This window comes from Vigna unguiculata, chromosome 6 (genome assembly GCF_037176805.1).
Source record: "Vigna unguiculata cultivar grain cowpea cultivar isolate G323 ecotype 2 chromosome 6, ASM3717680v1, whole genome shotgun sequence".
NCBI lineage: Eukaryota > Viridiplantae > Streptophyta > Magnoliopsida > Fabales > Fabaceae > Vigna > Vigna unguiculata.
Window position 1 is genome coordinate 49,232,030 of NC_140797.1, and position 14,902 is coordinate 49,246,931.

Here is a 14,902-nt window from a genome sequence, read left to right on the forward strand (position 1 = left end):
TTTATAATTATAATGATAACAATAATTATAATTTTATTATTTTTTATTATCTTAAAGAAAGTAAATACAATGTTTTTACCAGTTTATATAAATATTTTAAAATTGATCTTTTAATTTTTATTTTCGTTCAAAATTGTGAAGTTAGTCCTCCAATTTTTTTTAGTCCCAATTTGATTTCGATTTTTGAAAAAATGATACAATTTGGTCATTTTTTGTTAAATTTTCTGAACCAGATCAAGATTTTTTAATCAAAATTGAAGTTGTGAATAAAGATGATTTGTTTTGTTTGTGAAACTAACCTAATCTTAGAGTCAGTCATGATAAAAAATCATTGCTTCGCTTAAAGAAATTTAACGAAAATAATCAAATTGCATCAATTTTTAAAAAAATCGGACCAAATTGAGGCTAAAAAAAATAGAAGACCAACTTGACATTTTTTAACAAAAAATGGAACAAAAGAGTAATTCAACCAAAATTTTGGCACCCTCAAAATATTGGTCGAAGATCCGCCACCGTATACCAATGTTTTTCAATTTGATGTATATTCAAAACAATACATAAAAATTAAATTTAAAAGAAAAATATATTACTAGCTGATTACACTTGAAATAGAAGTGAAACCAACATGGATTAAAAAAGACACAGATCCACAAACAGTGCACTGTTTATTAAGTCTTTATAAATGAAATAGGATTCGTTCTTAAGAAAAAAATTCATCTATTGGTTCACCCAAATAAAGATCTCACATAATTCAAGTTTATAAACGGAGATAAAAGAATCGAATTATTCTTTAGAGATTTAATTAAAAATAAACAGTATCCTATTTAATCAACCTAACATTTTTATTATCATTATTTTAGTGATGTGTTTGTTTGTTTGTTTGCACCAATAGAGTAAATGACTTTCTTCTTGTTCTAAAACTGGATCAATTCAAGAAAAAAGAGTGAGCAAAATTTCTCTCTCTCAATTAACGAAGTCGTCGTTACTTTAGTTTAAGAAAAGAAAAAAATGTACCAACCATATCCTTATGGAATGTGAGTTATGTCACACTTTTTTGGTTATCTTTTTCGTTGCTAATTGCAAGATTCTAGATTATCACGAGAGTTCCTTTGGTTGCCTTTGTTCTTATCTCTAAATCAGTGGACACAAAAATTCTATCACTTTTCAAGTTGGTAACTTATCTTCTTCATTTACAGTGAGCCATGGCAATAGTAAAATTAAATGTGAACTCGTTTAATGGTTCAAGATTATACAAATATAAATGTTATATATTTTACGAGATTTGATACTAACAATTAAGAAAATTTATACCCATGACTTGAAATATTTTGTACGAAATCATTAACAGTGTAAAATAACCCCTTCCTTTTCACACGTTTAGTAATTAGTAATTGATACCTAACTCTAACCATGTGTGTTCGTGTTCTAATATTTTAAGCAAGTGCAACGTACAATCAAATATTAGTCACCGATCACTAGAGGCATCTAAACAAAAAGAAATCACACCAAAACAACTTTAATAAACCGAAACTATGCAATAAATGATAAATTATTGAAACTTATGGTAGTGAAACACCCCAGTTAACAGGTGCACTTTCAAAACTAAATAATTTACTAAAATATTACTTTTTAGTTGTCTTGTAGAGATGGTATTGTTCTATGATTCACTCCAACCTAGTGAATTTTCAACCTGATTAATTAGATATACGTGTTCACATGTGATACATAATTAGCACAATTAGTATATTATTAGTGGAAAGAATTTGATTACATCGGATTTTTAAAATAGAAACTCGATTGAATCAAATAAAAATTAGAAAATTTACTTAAGATTTCGCTAAAAAAATGGAGACCTCTGAAATGATTTAACCTTTTTCTAATTTTACGAGATTAGAGAGTGGTTTATTACTGTGAACCCATATGGTTATATATCAGTCTAGTTTTAAGTAGTTTTGTACATAAAAGAAAAGTTTGTAAAAGAAAAGAAAAGTTTGTACAGAGATAACGCGTTTTGTTGAATGGTGCAATAAAAAACATAAATATGCATGATGGTGAAGAAGTGGAAGGTGTTGTTGGTGTGCAATGTTTGGGTCTGACAATTACAACGTGCACATATCATTAATCTCATTGGTGTAGACACCAATAACATGATTCTCCACTCCTCAGTCCCACACGTGCCTCTGCTTCATTAGCCAATTTCTCAGCTTCTTCCACACAAAAGCATTCTCAGCTAAATTAACCGCACTCATTGTTCTGTAGTCAAATATTATTGTTAATCACATTAATCAAACCACAAATTATTATTAGTAATATCTATGAAGAAGAAAAAAAAATGTTATTGAATGCTTGTAGTTGTAGCAGTAGATGCCAACTCAAACAGTAGCTGCTGTTGGAAATTTGGTTGGAATAAGATAATAACCTTAACAGCTAGCATTTTCAGGAAGAATCTCGCATGCAGATTTGTGAAAAGGGTTATTGGATTTTTTATGAATGAATTTTGAATAGTGGTTTTGAGTTGGTAAAAATATAGTAAAAAAGAAATGGTGGTAGTTCTTTCTTTTTGTTTAATTTTTGTGCATGTGTGTGATACTGATAAGGATAATAATACGGTGGTAACATAATATTCGTTTGGCTTTATGCTCGTACACCCTTTATCTTTCTCTTTCACCTTTGCTTCTCCTCAACGTTCGGTAGCCTAAAAGTTAACCCTAATTGAAAAAAATAAAAATTGAGAAAGAGAAAGGGAATAAAAAAGAGAGAGAGTTTACATTTACAAGTATAGGTAGAGGTAGATTACAGTTAAGAGAGGGAAGTGGTTTTAATGGTTTTTTCTAGAGAGAAAAAGAGAAGGGTGTGATGGCCAAAAGTCCCATGAACAAGGCTTTGGCCTCTTATTCTTATTCTTGCTGTTGAGTGGTGTTGTGTAGAGAGAGAGAGAGAGAGGGTGTGGTGGTGATTCCAGATGCTGTGGAAATGGGGAAAAGTGAGCAACAACATGTGCAGGAAGAAGGGCAGAGTGGTGGGAGTGAGGTTGAGGCTCCACTCTGTTGGGTCCTTCTTCGACCATTCAGTTTCAAGTGTCTGTTCCTTCTCCTTCTCAGTTTGTCGGCTTTGATTTCTTCACTCTTTTGGGTTCTTCCCAGGCACACCGTTACTTACAGTTTTGATGCAAGAGATGTAATTAAGCAAAGTGGTTAGCCTCAATCGCTTTCCCTTTCCTTCTCAACAATTGCCTTATTGGTGGTTTTGGGTCTCATGCCATATGGAAAAGTTTTAAAATTTTGCATTTGGGTTATCTGATATTTTGATTGTCAGTTTTTTAGTATTATAGTGATCAAATGATTGGAAATTTGATCTTTATGATCGTGTATTTGATATCAGTCATCTTGGGGGTATTGAGTGGTTATCAGGAATTCGGGTATTGAAGAAATTGGGTTTTGGTTATGATTTTGTTCCTCAAAATTAGATTTTCTGGTGTGGAATTTAGTGAATTAGTGCAGAGTTTCTTCTTTGATTGTTCAATGAGGAATTGTATCTAATCCCTTGGGCACTTGGGCATGTGGATGTAGTGGTTAGTTTGAGTCTGATGTTTGTTATCACTTTACGTGATGCTCTGGAAATTCAAATGCAGGGATTTTTTGTATAAGTTTTGTGGAAAAGTTTTGTGAACAAAAATCATTTGATGCAGTACATGCCAAGAGGAACCGCAAGGAATAGCTGTCAAACTATCATTAATGTTTTTTGTAATTAATGCATTGATTTTTTGAGAGGTGCCATGGTTTGTTGGCATCTGACATGCCTATCTGGTTTTGTCTGTTTGATTGTGTGTGCACATCTGTCTTGGATTTACTTCGGTATGGGCTAATGTGATATGCGTAACCCATGAATTTGGTGAAAGATTGTGTTTGTATTGCTTATATTGGTTCCAGAATTTAAAATGCTCACTGCTATGAGTCACTCTATGTAAAAATTTTAAAAAATGTTTGTAAAATTAGTTTATATGGAACTAAATTTTGGAGTAATTTTGCGTAGAAGGTTAAATTTATTGGAATGAAGTTCTAAATTATCAGTAAGTGGTTGACTTATTCTTGACCCTAAACAAGTGCTGGTGGACTCATCAGCAAGACCTTACTAGAAAATTCTGCTTGGTTGATAAACTGTTTGTTCTTCTTCCCTTCAGATAATCAATCATATATGGAACTCGTGATTCCTTTTGTATTTCAATTTTTTTATACAATAAAAAATATTTAGTAGTTACAATTATAAATTATTGTTTATGGTAATTATATATGTTAATCTTGAAAGTAGTAGTCAGCTGCTCACTGCTATAAAATAGCCTAACGATGCTTCATCACGGAGTACTACATTTTAGTTTCCTCAAACTTTTATAACCTAAGTTGGAGAATGTTAGGATATTCTGTAGGAATCCTGGAACATCAAAAACTTTTATAACAAAGATTTTAACATCATCAACAACAAAAACCTTACACCTCACTAAGATTTGAACATGGATTCAAAACATGATCCACTCAAATCAAAGAACAATGCTTTGATGGCCTAGCATCCAATATGAGTAAATTATTTAGGTTGCAAATTGCAAATCTGTATTGTGCAAAGTGCTTTTATGGTTCATATCCTTTGTTTTGTGCAATAGGTGTGATCTGGACAACTATCCCTAATAAGTCTGTGTATTGATCTCTTTTTCTATGATTCTTCTAAGATCAATCTTCTGCACTATAGACTGTATCTCTGTTAAAATTCTTAGACATTACTGGGTTTATTGATGATTTATTTCATTTGAAAATACTTCCAGCTGCTGTTCAGACATCCTTCAGACTGGAAAAACCAGTTTCAGAGCTTATTCCATACATTGAAAAGTTAGAATATGATATATATGGCGAAATAGCTCTACCAAATACAAAGGTTTCTGCATGCTTCTGTTCTTATATTTTTAGTTTTCCCTAGGGGATTCTGCTTAGGCATACAAAGGTGCTTATAAGCTATTGTGTCTTAACAGGTGGCTATCCTGTCCATGCACCAAAGTATTACACCTAACTGTACTGACGTGGTGTTTGGTGTTCTCTGTGATCCGATGAACGGTTCAATAAATCCAGTGTCTTTGAGTGTGCTGAGATCATCTTTGATTGAACTGTTTCTCAAGCAATCCAACCTGACTTTGACACCATCAATATTTGGGAACGCATCGATATTTGAAATCTTGAAGTTTCCTGGAGGATTAACTGTAATACCACCGCACTCTGCTTATATTTGGCAGATGCCTGAGGTTCTGTTTAATTTTACTCTTAACAATTCAATATCCGAAGTACTGGAGAAATTTGTTGACTTCAATGAAGAATTGAGGTATGGATTGCATCTAAACATTGACGAGGTACAGCCCCTAACCTGATTCCCTTGTTATTTTAGGAGTTTCAATTTTGATTTATAAATGCCACTCGCTTCAAACTCTAAAGCTGTAGTATATTTCAGATTTCTCTCACTTTTTTTCACTTAATTGCAAGCTTGGTCCCTCACTGTGTCATATGGGTCATTTTTTCCCTCAATAATTTTTTTGCTTGAATTTAGTTTCCCAACTGTTCAGTTGTTACAAATTACAATCAAGTTCTTTTGTCAGTAGTACACTTATTTGAACTCCCAAATTCTCATTTTCTTCTCAGTTTATATGAACTGAACCAATTGAACTATTTTAAACTTCTTCCATTCAGAATCCACCGATTAAAGCATCTTATTTTACCAAAAATTAGGAAATACCTATTTTCCTTCTCTTCAAAAGCATTGTCTTACATCATGCAGAGTTTTAATTGAGTATGACTGGTGAACCATTCAAATTTCACAGTAAATTTTTCTAAACCCTCAGTTATTTTAGTAGAAATTAAGATTTTGAGGGTTTTATCTAGAGAGAAATTGATGGAAGAACTTAATTGTGACATTTGGAATAACTAACGGACTAAATTTGAGCAAAAAATTCTTGAGGCCTAAATCACACAATAGTCATAGTAGAGGAACCAAAAATGTATTCAGAACATTTTTTTCCCTGTGCGCAGTTTACTGAAATCTTAATGGAAGGAGGGAGAAAGCAAAATGTCTAATTTTTAATACAGAGAACAAAGTCAGCAGAAATTTATTCCATAAGAGATGTTCATTATTATTATTACTATTTCCATTTTTTTGCTCGAAGATAACAAATTCTATATAGGTTTTTACTGGGGTGGGAAAACTTATGGCTATGGCCCTGTTAGTCATAAATGAAGATTTTAGTTTACCTGTTTTAGTAGTTGGAAAACAATGTACTTTTTGGATTCCCAAAAATCATGTTGTATTGCCATTTTCATTCTTTGCACAATCAAAGAAGCATAGCCCAAAACGAATCGAATGAGAATGATAGTTTGTCTTGTTTTGTACATTGAGCTACTGAAATTTCACTGATGATGTACAAACCCATTGAATTCAGCTTATCCTAAATCCTACCTGCTGCAGGAAAATATCAGAAGTTGGATTTGAGTTCATTCACAACTAATATATGCATCTACACATAAAGTTCACATTGCATTGATATCTAACACCGTGTGACTTTTTTGGCAGAATGTGTACGTGCAAATAACAAATGAAAATGGCTCAACAACAGCTTCTCCAGTAGTAGTCCAGGCTTCAGTCATGCGAGGCTTTGGTAGCCTCTTGCCCCAAAGATTAAAACAATTAGCTCAAACAATAACAGGCTCTGTTGGCAGAAATCTTGGCCTTGATAACTCAGTTTTTGGCAGAGTTAAAGAAGTCAGACTATCTACTTTCATGAAGAAAAAACTTCATGCTTCCTCACCTTCTCCTTCTCCAGCTCCATCCCCACAGTTAAGTGATCACTCTGAGCCATCATCTTCACCACATCCTGCTAGTCCTTACTCTCCAATATCACCACCAACTGCTGAGCCACCTCCCTGTTTTGACTGTGAAGTATCTTCACCTGCACCTTCTATTGTGCCTCCTGATCCTTGTCCATATAGTGGCTTCGTACATCATCCCATCTCTTCACCAAAATCTTATTCTAAACCATCCATTTCCCCTGATTATTCACCTTCTGCTGCCCCCACCTCAAATTCTGCCAGCCACACTGCTGAAGAAGCTTCTGATCTGTCCCATGGATCGAAGCGTCGGCAGGGTCAAGAAACATCTAAAAAATTGGTGTCTCAGATACTTGCTCCATCCTCTATATGTAAGTGTCCCTGGTCATGTAGACTCACCTTTGTTTCTCATGCTTGGCTATGGTTGAAACTGGGAACTCATAAGATTTGCATAATGCTGACAACAAATTTTTAAAGCATTTTTGTTATACTTTGATAAGCTATTAAAGCAGTAGTAGTTTACATTGCCTTTAAAATCATCAGTTTCTCTTGATTTGCTGTATTTTCTTAGAACCTTGTTTTTTACTTTTCCCTTTTTCCTTTATTCTGTGCAGCATCAGCGGGTGGTGATTTCTGTGGGGAAATCTTGCTAATGGGATTTTGTATGCTGTTAATTTCTTTTTGTTTTTCTCAATGATACCACGTCTGATGAAATGGATGTTGCCTGATGAAGGATCCTGGAGACATGCAAGGAATAATGATGCTTTGCAAGTTTTGTTCAGACTACAGAAGGAAGATGCTTCCATTCATTTTAATTTGTCTTAATTTTACTTCAAGCATGCAACCACCACCATGTAAAGCTCCGGTGGGTAAAGGGTCAAAGCCAGAAAGTTGGCAGGCCTTTCATCTAGTACTACATATTCTATGAAGAATGAAATTGACCCCAAAGGGGTCAACTAACAAACAGCGTCATCAAGAGCAAATTGGCTTTCAGATGTCAGAAGAACCATCCCTTGTATTCAATCAAGTGTATGATATACAAAGAAATTTGGGTTCTTTCAGCATCTGAATCTGTAAAACATCTACAGTAATATCTAGAAAAGAGATAAACTAGTCACACTTGTATAGCTCTATGCTCCCCTCTTCTCCCTGCTTTTCAAAGGAAATAAGAATTCAAATTCATCCATGAAGAAACACCATGGCTGTACTCTGTAGTCGAGACAGATCTTTTACTCTTAAAAAAAAGTGGTCAAAGGAAATCGTAAGAGAAAAGTAAGAGTTAATCCCATGTGTTCAAGGATTCTCGGGATTTATAAAGTCAAGAAAAATAAGTTTTATTTTTCAATGATAAAATGAAACAGCTTCATATGCATTTTCAATGATAATCATGTCGAACTATCAGTAGCTAACCAATATTGCCAAGAAGAATCAAATAATATTGATGATCGATTATTCACACATTGTCACACAAGGTTGATTCCTCATCGATTGTTTGTATAATTACAATTTAGCTAAAATGAAGTTTCAGTTTTCTTATCTCAGTTTTTCTTTTTCAGTTTTGGTCATAAGACGTAAAAAGTCATATTTTATTCGTTTGAACCGATTGTAAGAGTGTAAAGATGAATTTCAAAAAAATATCATGTTCGCATTACATGATTTTAAAGGAAAAGTTACCACGAATTTGCAAGTTACTTGCGAAATTTCATTCACTCTATTTTGGAAAGATTTGAAATGATTTATAAACATTTTACTTGTATACCCTTCTTATATTATATATATAATAAATTAGTAATAATAACTAATATATATAATACTTAATAATATACTTAACAATAATTAGTAATCTATTAATTATTAAAAATATATTATGATTAATAATATATTTATTGATATATATATATATATAATAATTTTTTTATTACTATATATAACATTTATAAATAATAAAAATAGGTATAATAATTATTAAAGTAATAAAAATTTTGTTAAAATTAATATTTTTAATCCATCTAATAATTTTATTTTATTTTTATTAGTAAGAATAATTTAGTAATCTTCAAATTTTATCTATTAAAATATTTTTTTAATCTATCACATCACTTAAATCACTCACTAACTTTCACAAAATTTATCTCAAAATTCAACCACTTTACTCTCTAAATCCACTCAAAAAAATACACATATTATTCCACTCAAATTCATTCTTACACTCTCCCCCAATTCCATCTTTTAATGTGAACACACCCTAAAAGTCAGTTTTGACCTTTTCGTTAATTTACTAAACTAACTTGACCAATTTAATGACATAGAGGTTAATAGACATTTTCAGTCATCAAATCAAAGTAAAGCTCAACAAATTAAAGTAGAACAAAAACTCTACATGAGAGACCAAAGCTTATTTTTGGGCAGTTAAAATTGTTTGAACTGTGCTGAAACTGATGAATGTTAGAAGTATAGGCGAGTAATTTGTAGATATCATCGACAGTTTGGTAAGAGAGAGATCAGATAACTTGGCTGCACTCAACAGCGTCTGTGGCTGTCCTAAATAATTTTTTTTTATGTCATCAATTTGGATCTAGAGGATTCTCATGTGAAGATTTGTTTTGTAGTTAAATAGAAGAGATAATAATAAAACATTATTTAAATGAGGAATAAATTAGTAGAATATGAAATACTATAAAATTTAAATATAGTTCATAATTACAACTTCAACTAGATCTTTATAACAATTTAGACCACACAACATATATCATAAAAAGAAATCTAATTATCATTTTAATATTCTCTAAAGACCACATGATAGACTAATAACCTTATCTTTCACAAAGTTTGTTCTATACTTTCCTCATTAGATGTGTGCAAATGTGAAAGTTGAACGAGGTAGAAGGTAATGAAATTCAAATGATATTTTTCCACCAACTAGGATAGACTTTCAATAAATGATACTAAACAACTCCAATTCCCATCACCTAGTTAGACATTCACCCCTTTGATTAAACAATAATCAAAGCCTCCCTCTGCAAAAACATATTAATTCTTCTAATAACAGTTACCAACAAAATTAGGTCATTAACAATTCTCTGAAAGAGACATATCTGGTTTCTGGCCTTAAAAAAAGCTTGATTCCCAACTCTTGCCCCTTAACTACTGCTTGACTGCAATTCCTTCCAAAAGGCCATCAGCCCTGAAGTTAGCCACGAAGAGTCTTGGATCAACAGGTCCCGGAAGATTGAATGAAAGTGTGAATGGTCCAGGTGGACATAACTTTTGAATTTTCATCTGAAAAACTCGTGCTTGTTTTCTTATCGTTTTTCCACCAGTTACCACCCCTTTGATCAGAACCCTCCCATTAGATTGAACATCACAACTAACCGTACCTGCTACAAAGTATGATGTTAATCAACAATCAAGAAAGAATCAGGGTGTTATGAATTTATCATTAGATTAAGATTGATGGATTTTCTGAAAAAGGAAAACGCGACAAGAATCAGTTGAGACAGATTCTAATTGAAGCCACTTAGGAATTGAAAATGGTCACACTTTCACTATAAACCACTATCTTTTGCTTTACACTTCTGTCCACCCTCCCCTTCATTTTTTTGTTCTTGGTGTTGAAATAGGTATTAGCTTTAATAGAATATCATGTTCATTACTAGAACTAGCACAAGGATTTGGGTTAAAAGGACCCGTTTACTGACTACCCTCATGTCACAATCTCCAACTTTGTCTTCTTTGTAGTGGTTGGTGCTTTCCTCTTCAACCTTCATTTGTATTTTTTCCTTCTCTGTATTTTTTTGTTTGTTTTTTATGTCTTTTTGGAGTGTTTTATTCTGATTATCTGTGTTATGTATTCAATCTTATTACGTAAAATTTAATGAGTTATTTTCTTGTTTATATTATCTTTAATGCATGCACATCACATGTCTAAAATAATGTTCTATACCAAATAGAGAACATGGTCTGCATTACTTTTGTATCGTTTCAATTTTAAACACCCTTAAGAATACACCATCTCTGATTTTCATCAAGCACACCACACCAACTGTACTCATCAACAAATGAAATAAAGTATTTGTTTCTTTCCAAAGGTGACACTACAAGTTGCTCACACACATCAGAATGAACAACTTCTGTAAATAAGAACTAACTAGATTTTTGGATTGTTTTCTAATGAGACAAACTTTACATATCTTATCACGAGCAGACAGTTTAGGCAATCTAATTACCATGCCACTAATGACTAATTGAGTTAAGTTTTTAAAGTTTAATTGATCAAACCTCATATGTCATATCCATAATTTCTGTTTTAAATCAGTAACTTTCGGACACTGTAACTGAGCTGTTTTCATGTTGACTTGAATATCCTATTCTTTGTAAGTGGAGAACTAAGAATCTGTTTCTGATGTGATTAAAATGTTTTCACTAGATCATCCTTCGTGGTGAAGGACAATACTTCCTCCACAAATCATCCAACACTCAAAAAATAAATTTCATTTCAGGAACTTACTATACATATCAATCGGCTAAACTTTCCCTTCCTCTCTTAATCACCAATCAACATATTTCCTGTTCCTTTTGGTGTTACTGTCTGTTTACTAATCACGAGCCTTCATCATATTCACTAACCATTGCACCCTATTAAAATACTCTTCAATGAGATATTTCGCTCTTCTTTTGCAATGTTGATTTTCTTTAAAATCTTTTCAAAGATAGCAGACTCCACACAATGATAAAGTAGACACTTCCTTGTAGTCCTTCTTTTAGGTTGCAACTTTATTTTATTCCATTTGTGGAACTCCCTCTTTCAGAAATTCAAGAAATTCTCAAAAACCAAGACTATGACTTCTATCATCACAACCCATTGATCATTGATCTTGCCATTCATGATTGCCAAAATAATTTGTACTCATTTTTGCAAAAACCATGACAGCACTCTACTGTACTGCTCTGATACTTTTTTTTAAAACATCATCTCTCCCACACTCACACAGGTCCAAAAAGAATGAATTATGAAAAAATTGAAATACTTGTATTCTATTTAATGCTTAGCACTTAATACATATATAGTACTAAGCAAAGGTCTATGTACTGATTTGTACAAGAGTTACAACATGAAAAGAACGAAACAAAAAAACTATCACAAGGAGACTATGGTAGTAGTAGCAGTTCTAAACACTCATATTGTTTGTCCAAAGGAATGAACTTTTAACTAACAGAATAACTATCAGTCCATGATAAAAGCAGGCTACAAGCATAATATTTCTGACTTCTGATCAAGATATAAAAAGATCCATGGTATAATGCATACTCTGGTCATGTTCATTTATGATAAATTGAATAACAATCCCTCCATCAGGACAATAAGGACCTATTTGGATGAAATTTTTCATAAACACTTTCAAGAAAAGAAAAATATAAATAAATAAACTCTTCAAAGTTTTGTATAAGTTTCTCCCGAATCATTAGCTAGGTTTAATTTATGAAAAACATTTCACTTCCTTCTTATTCTCGTTTTTTAAAGGTACTTAAACATACCCTTAGAAATGACAGAAAAACCAGAGTATATAAAGAGAACTTACTGAAATTTTTCTGAACCCCTGGCAAGGAAACTCGGAATAGATATGCCATTTCACCAATACCAATATCCACAATACCAACAGATGGACCAAATAATCCTTTACTGGCTGTCCCTGTTAAAACAAGAGAACAATCCTGATTCCCTACTGCAGTATCAGGAGGAACAGATAGAAGGGGCATGAATATTGGCCCATTAGATTTGCAGGTGCTATTGGAAGGATGAACCTTGACATTATGTTTTGTAGGGAGCACAGGGTCTGGCATTGGCCGTGTATCATCAATATGTTTTCTCTTGTGTCCTTCTTGAAGCTTTTCTGATTCACATTCCATATTTTGAATACTCTCCTGTCTTTTGTTCTTGCAATTGTGACCACCTTCATTTTCCAAACATTCAGTAAGATTCTCCTGTCTTTTGTTCTTGCAATTGTGACCACCTTCATTTTCCAAACATTCAGTAAGATTTAACTCGAGAGTGCTGAGACCAGTTAAAGACTTGAATCTATTTAAATCCTTCTCTTTGATGCATTCAGTAGAAGGATCATCAATTAAAACAATCCCTTTAATAATTCTGAAGCTATCAGGGTACCATTTCTGTTCATGCAGATCCAAAGGGAAAAAACTGGTGAACTGCTTACTATCTGGTGTAAAATCAGTAGAGGGCAAAAATAATTTTCCCTTCAGATACATATGGAACATATTAAGATCTAAGACATGTTCAGGACGAGAATATCTGAGGACATAGTAGTACAATCTCTCCAAGAAAGAAACGGTAACATATGAAGATCCCAAATCGCCCAATGTGTACTGTGGGGATCCAGCCATTAGTCTTTGGGTAACAGAACATCTTGGATCATCAAACTTGACATCAGGTCCCAAATAAGTAGTGATGATGAATTCGATGAGAAATTTTCTATCACTATCAGTTGCTACTGGTTTGACAGACCTTCTCTTGTAAACAATATCTCCTCTGAAATTCATGAGTGCTGCAGATTCATCTGAAACAGCAAAAAGAAATTACAATAATATGTATTTAGTATTATATTTATAGTTTACAATTTATAATAGGCAATGAGAATTAAGGTAAAATACATCGTCCTGTTTTGAATGAATAGATTTATTATGGTGGCCCTGGAATGGCAAGTTGAGAGTCATATCCAGTTATTGGGTTTTGAAGGACTATGGTATTTCTAAAAGAAGGATTTAGGGTTTGGTGAAATAGAGTAAGATAAAAAGTTTGAGTCAGCAAAACCTATGCCTATTATCAATATGAGACAACAATATTCATACATAAAACCCAAATTCCCAAACTCCAATATTCATATATAGAACAATGAGTCTTAAACCTCAATCTTCAAATGCAAAAACAACTAAAAAAATTAGAGAAAGTATCAAGAAACTTACAAAATGGGAGTGTGAGAAGCAGATATGCCTCATGCGGCGCCGCGATTCAATGAAGAGGAGAATGAGAATACGGCTATAGATATATATATATATATATATTAGTTTTATACCATATTATCTGTATAAATAAATTAAAAATAATATAAATCAATTTAAATATAATTTAATTCTTACAAATGTCTAATTTTAAGAAAGTAGTGATTTGTTATTTTTTACTATATATAAAACATTATGGCTCCATGATTCAATCTTAATCCATGTGATCACACATACCTTTTTAATCTTAAACTCCCTATAACTACCATTTCAGTATATAGAATAACAATTAAATTATAATTGAATTTTATTTTTTTATATTTAATTAAAATATATATATAAAAACTATAATCATGAATACTTTGGTATCTAAAGTGAAAATTACTATAAATTTATTAAATGGAGGGTATGTTTAAAAATATATACATCTTTAAATAAATTAATTAATTAAACTCCAAAAGAAATTATCATAAAATATCCTAAATACTTTGTATATTTTTAAACTTACTTGAAAGAGAAAAGTAATGTTTTATTAAAACCAAATATTATAATAAAAATATTAAAAGCAAATATTTTAATTGAAACCTAAAACTATTATAATTTAACTCTTAATACTTATTCTTAAAGAAGAAGAAAAATGAGTTCCGGTATACTTATTTATATATATAAATAGAATGTCCACAAATATGTACAGCAAATAAAAACTTTTACAGTATAAAAAAAAAACAGTATATTGATCACAACTGATTTTTAGATTTTTTACAGTATAAATAAACAATGAGTAGATTGATCTCAACAATTTTTAAATTACATAAATATTGTTATTATTATATTACTACAATAGAATGTTTAAATGATAATATAAAAAAATAATTAGTTACGTAATTAATTTATAAAAATTAAAATATTTTTATAATTAAAATAGTTTCTATTATAATTAAAAAATTATAATTGATTTTTGAAATGATGTTTAAATTAATCATGAACCACCAATATTTTAACTTAAAAAAATGATCTTTAACTAATTAATTGAG

At 31.7% G+C, this 14,902-nt stretch overlaps 1 protein-coding gene and 1 pseudogene across 4 annotated transcripts; one reads left to right on the forward strand and one right to left on the reverse strand.

The window, feature by feature from the left end:
- The first annotated feature begins 2,656 nt into the window (after window positions 1-2,656).
- On the forward strand, window positions 2,657-8,048 carry LOC114187622 (uncharacterized; annotated as a pseudogene). The gene is made up of 5 exons (XR_014995859.1): window positions 2,657-3,193; window positions 4,814-4,923; window positions 5,018-5,389; window positions 6,601-7,225; window positions 7,469-8,048. The product of XR_014995859.1 is annotated as an uncharacterized LOC114187622 (transcript).
- Window positions 8,049-9,510: 1,462 nt separating this feature from the next.
- LOC114189225 (HSP20-like chaperones superfamily protein) lies at window positions 9,511-13,953 on the reverse strand. 3 transcript variants are annotated; one of them, XM_028077942.2, is made up of 3 exons: window positions 13,833-13,953; window positions 12,434-13,426; window positions 9,511-10,231 (listed from the first exon to the last, which is right to left on the reverse strand). In XM_028077942.2, the coding sequence occupies exons 2-3, from the start codon at window positions 13,407-13,409 to the stop codon at window positions 9,999-10,001; spliced, it is 1,209 nt and encodes a 402-aa protein (XP_027933743.1). In that variant the 5' UTR covers window positions 13,410-13,426; window positions 13,833-13,953; the 3' UTR covers window positions 9,511-9,998. The 3 variants fall into 3 exon arrangements, with proteins under 3 accessions (XP_027933743.1, XP_027933741.1, XP_027933742.1); XM_028077940.2 differs by having other exon boundaries at window positions 9,511-10,234; XM_028077941.2 differs by lacking the exon at window positions 13,833-13,953 and adding an exon at window positions 13,521-13,696 and having other exon boundaries at window positions 9,511-10,234.
- Between the last annotated feature and the right edge of the window lie 949 nt (window positions 13,954-14,902).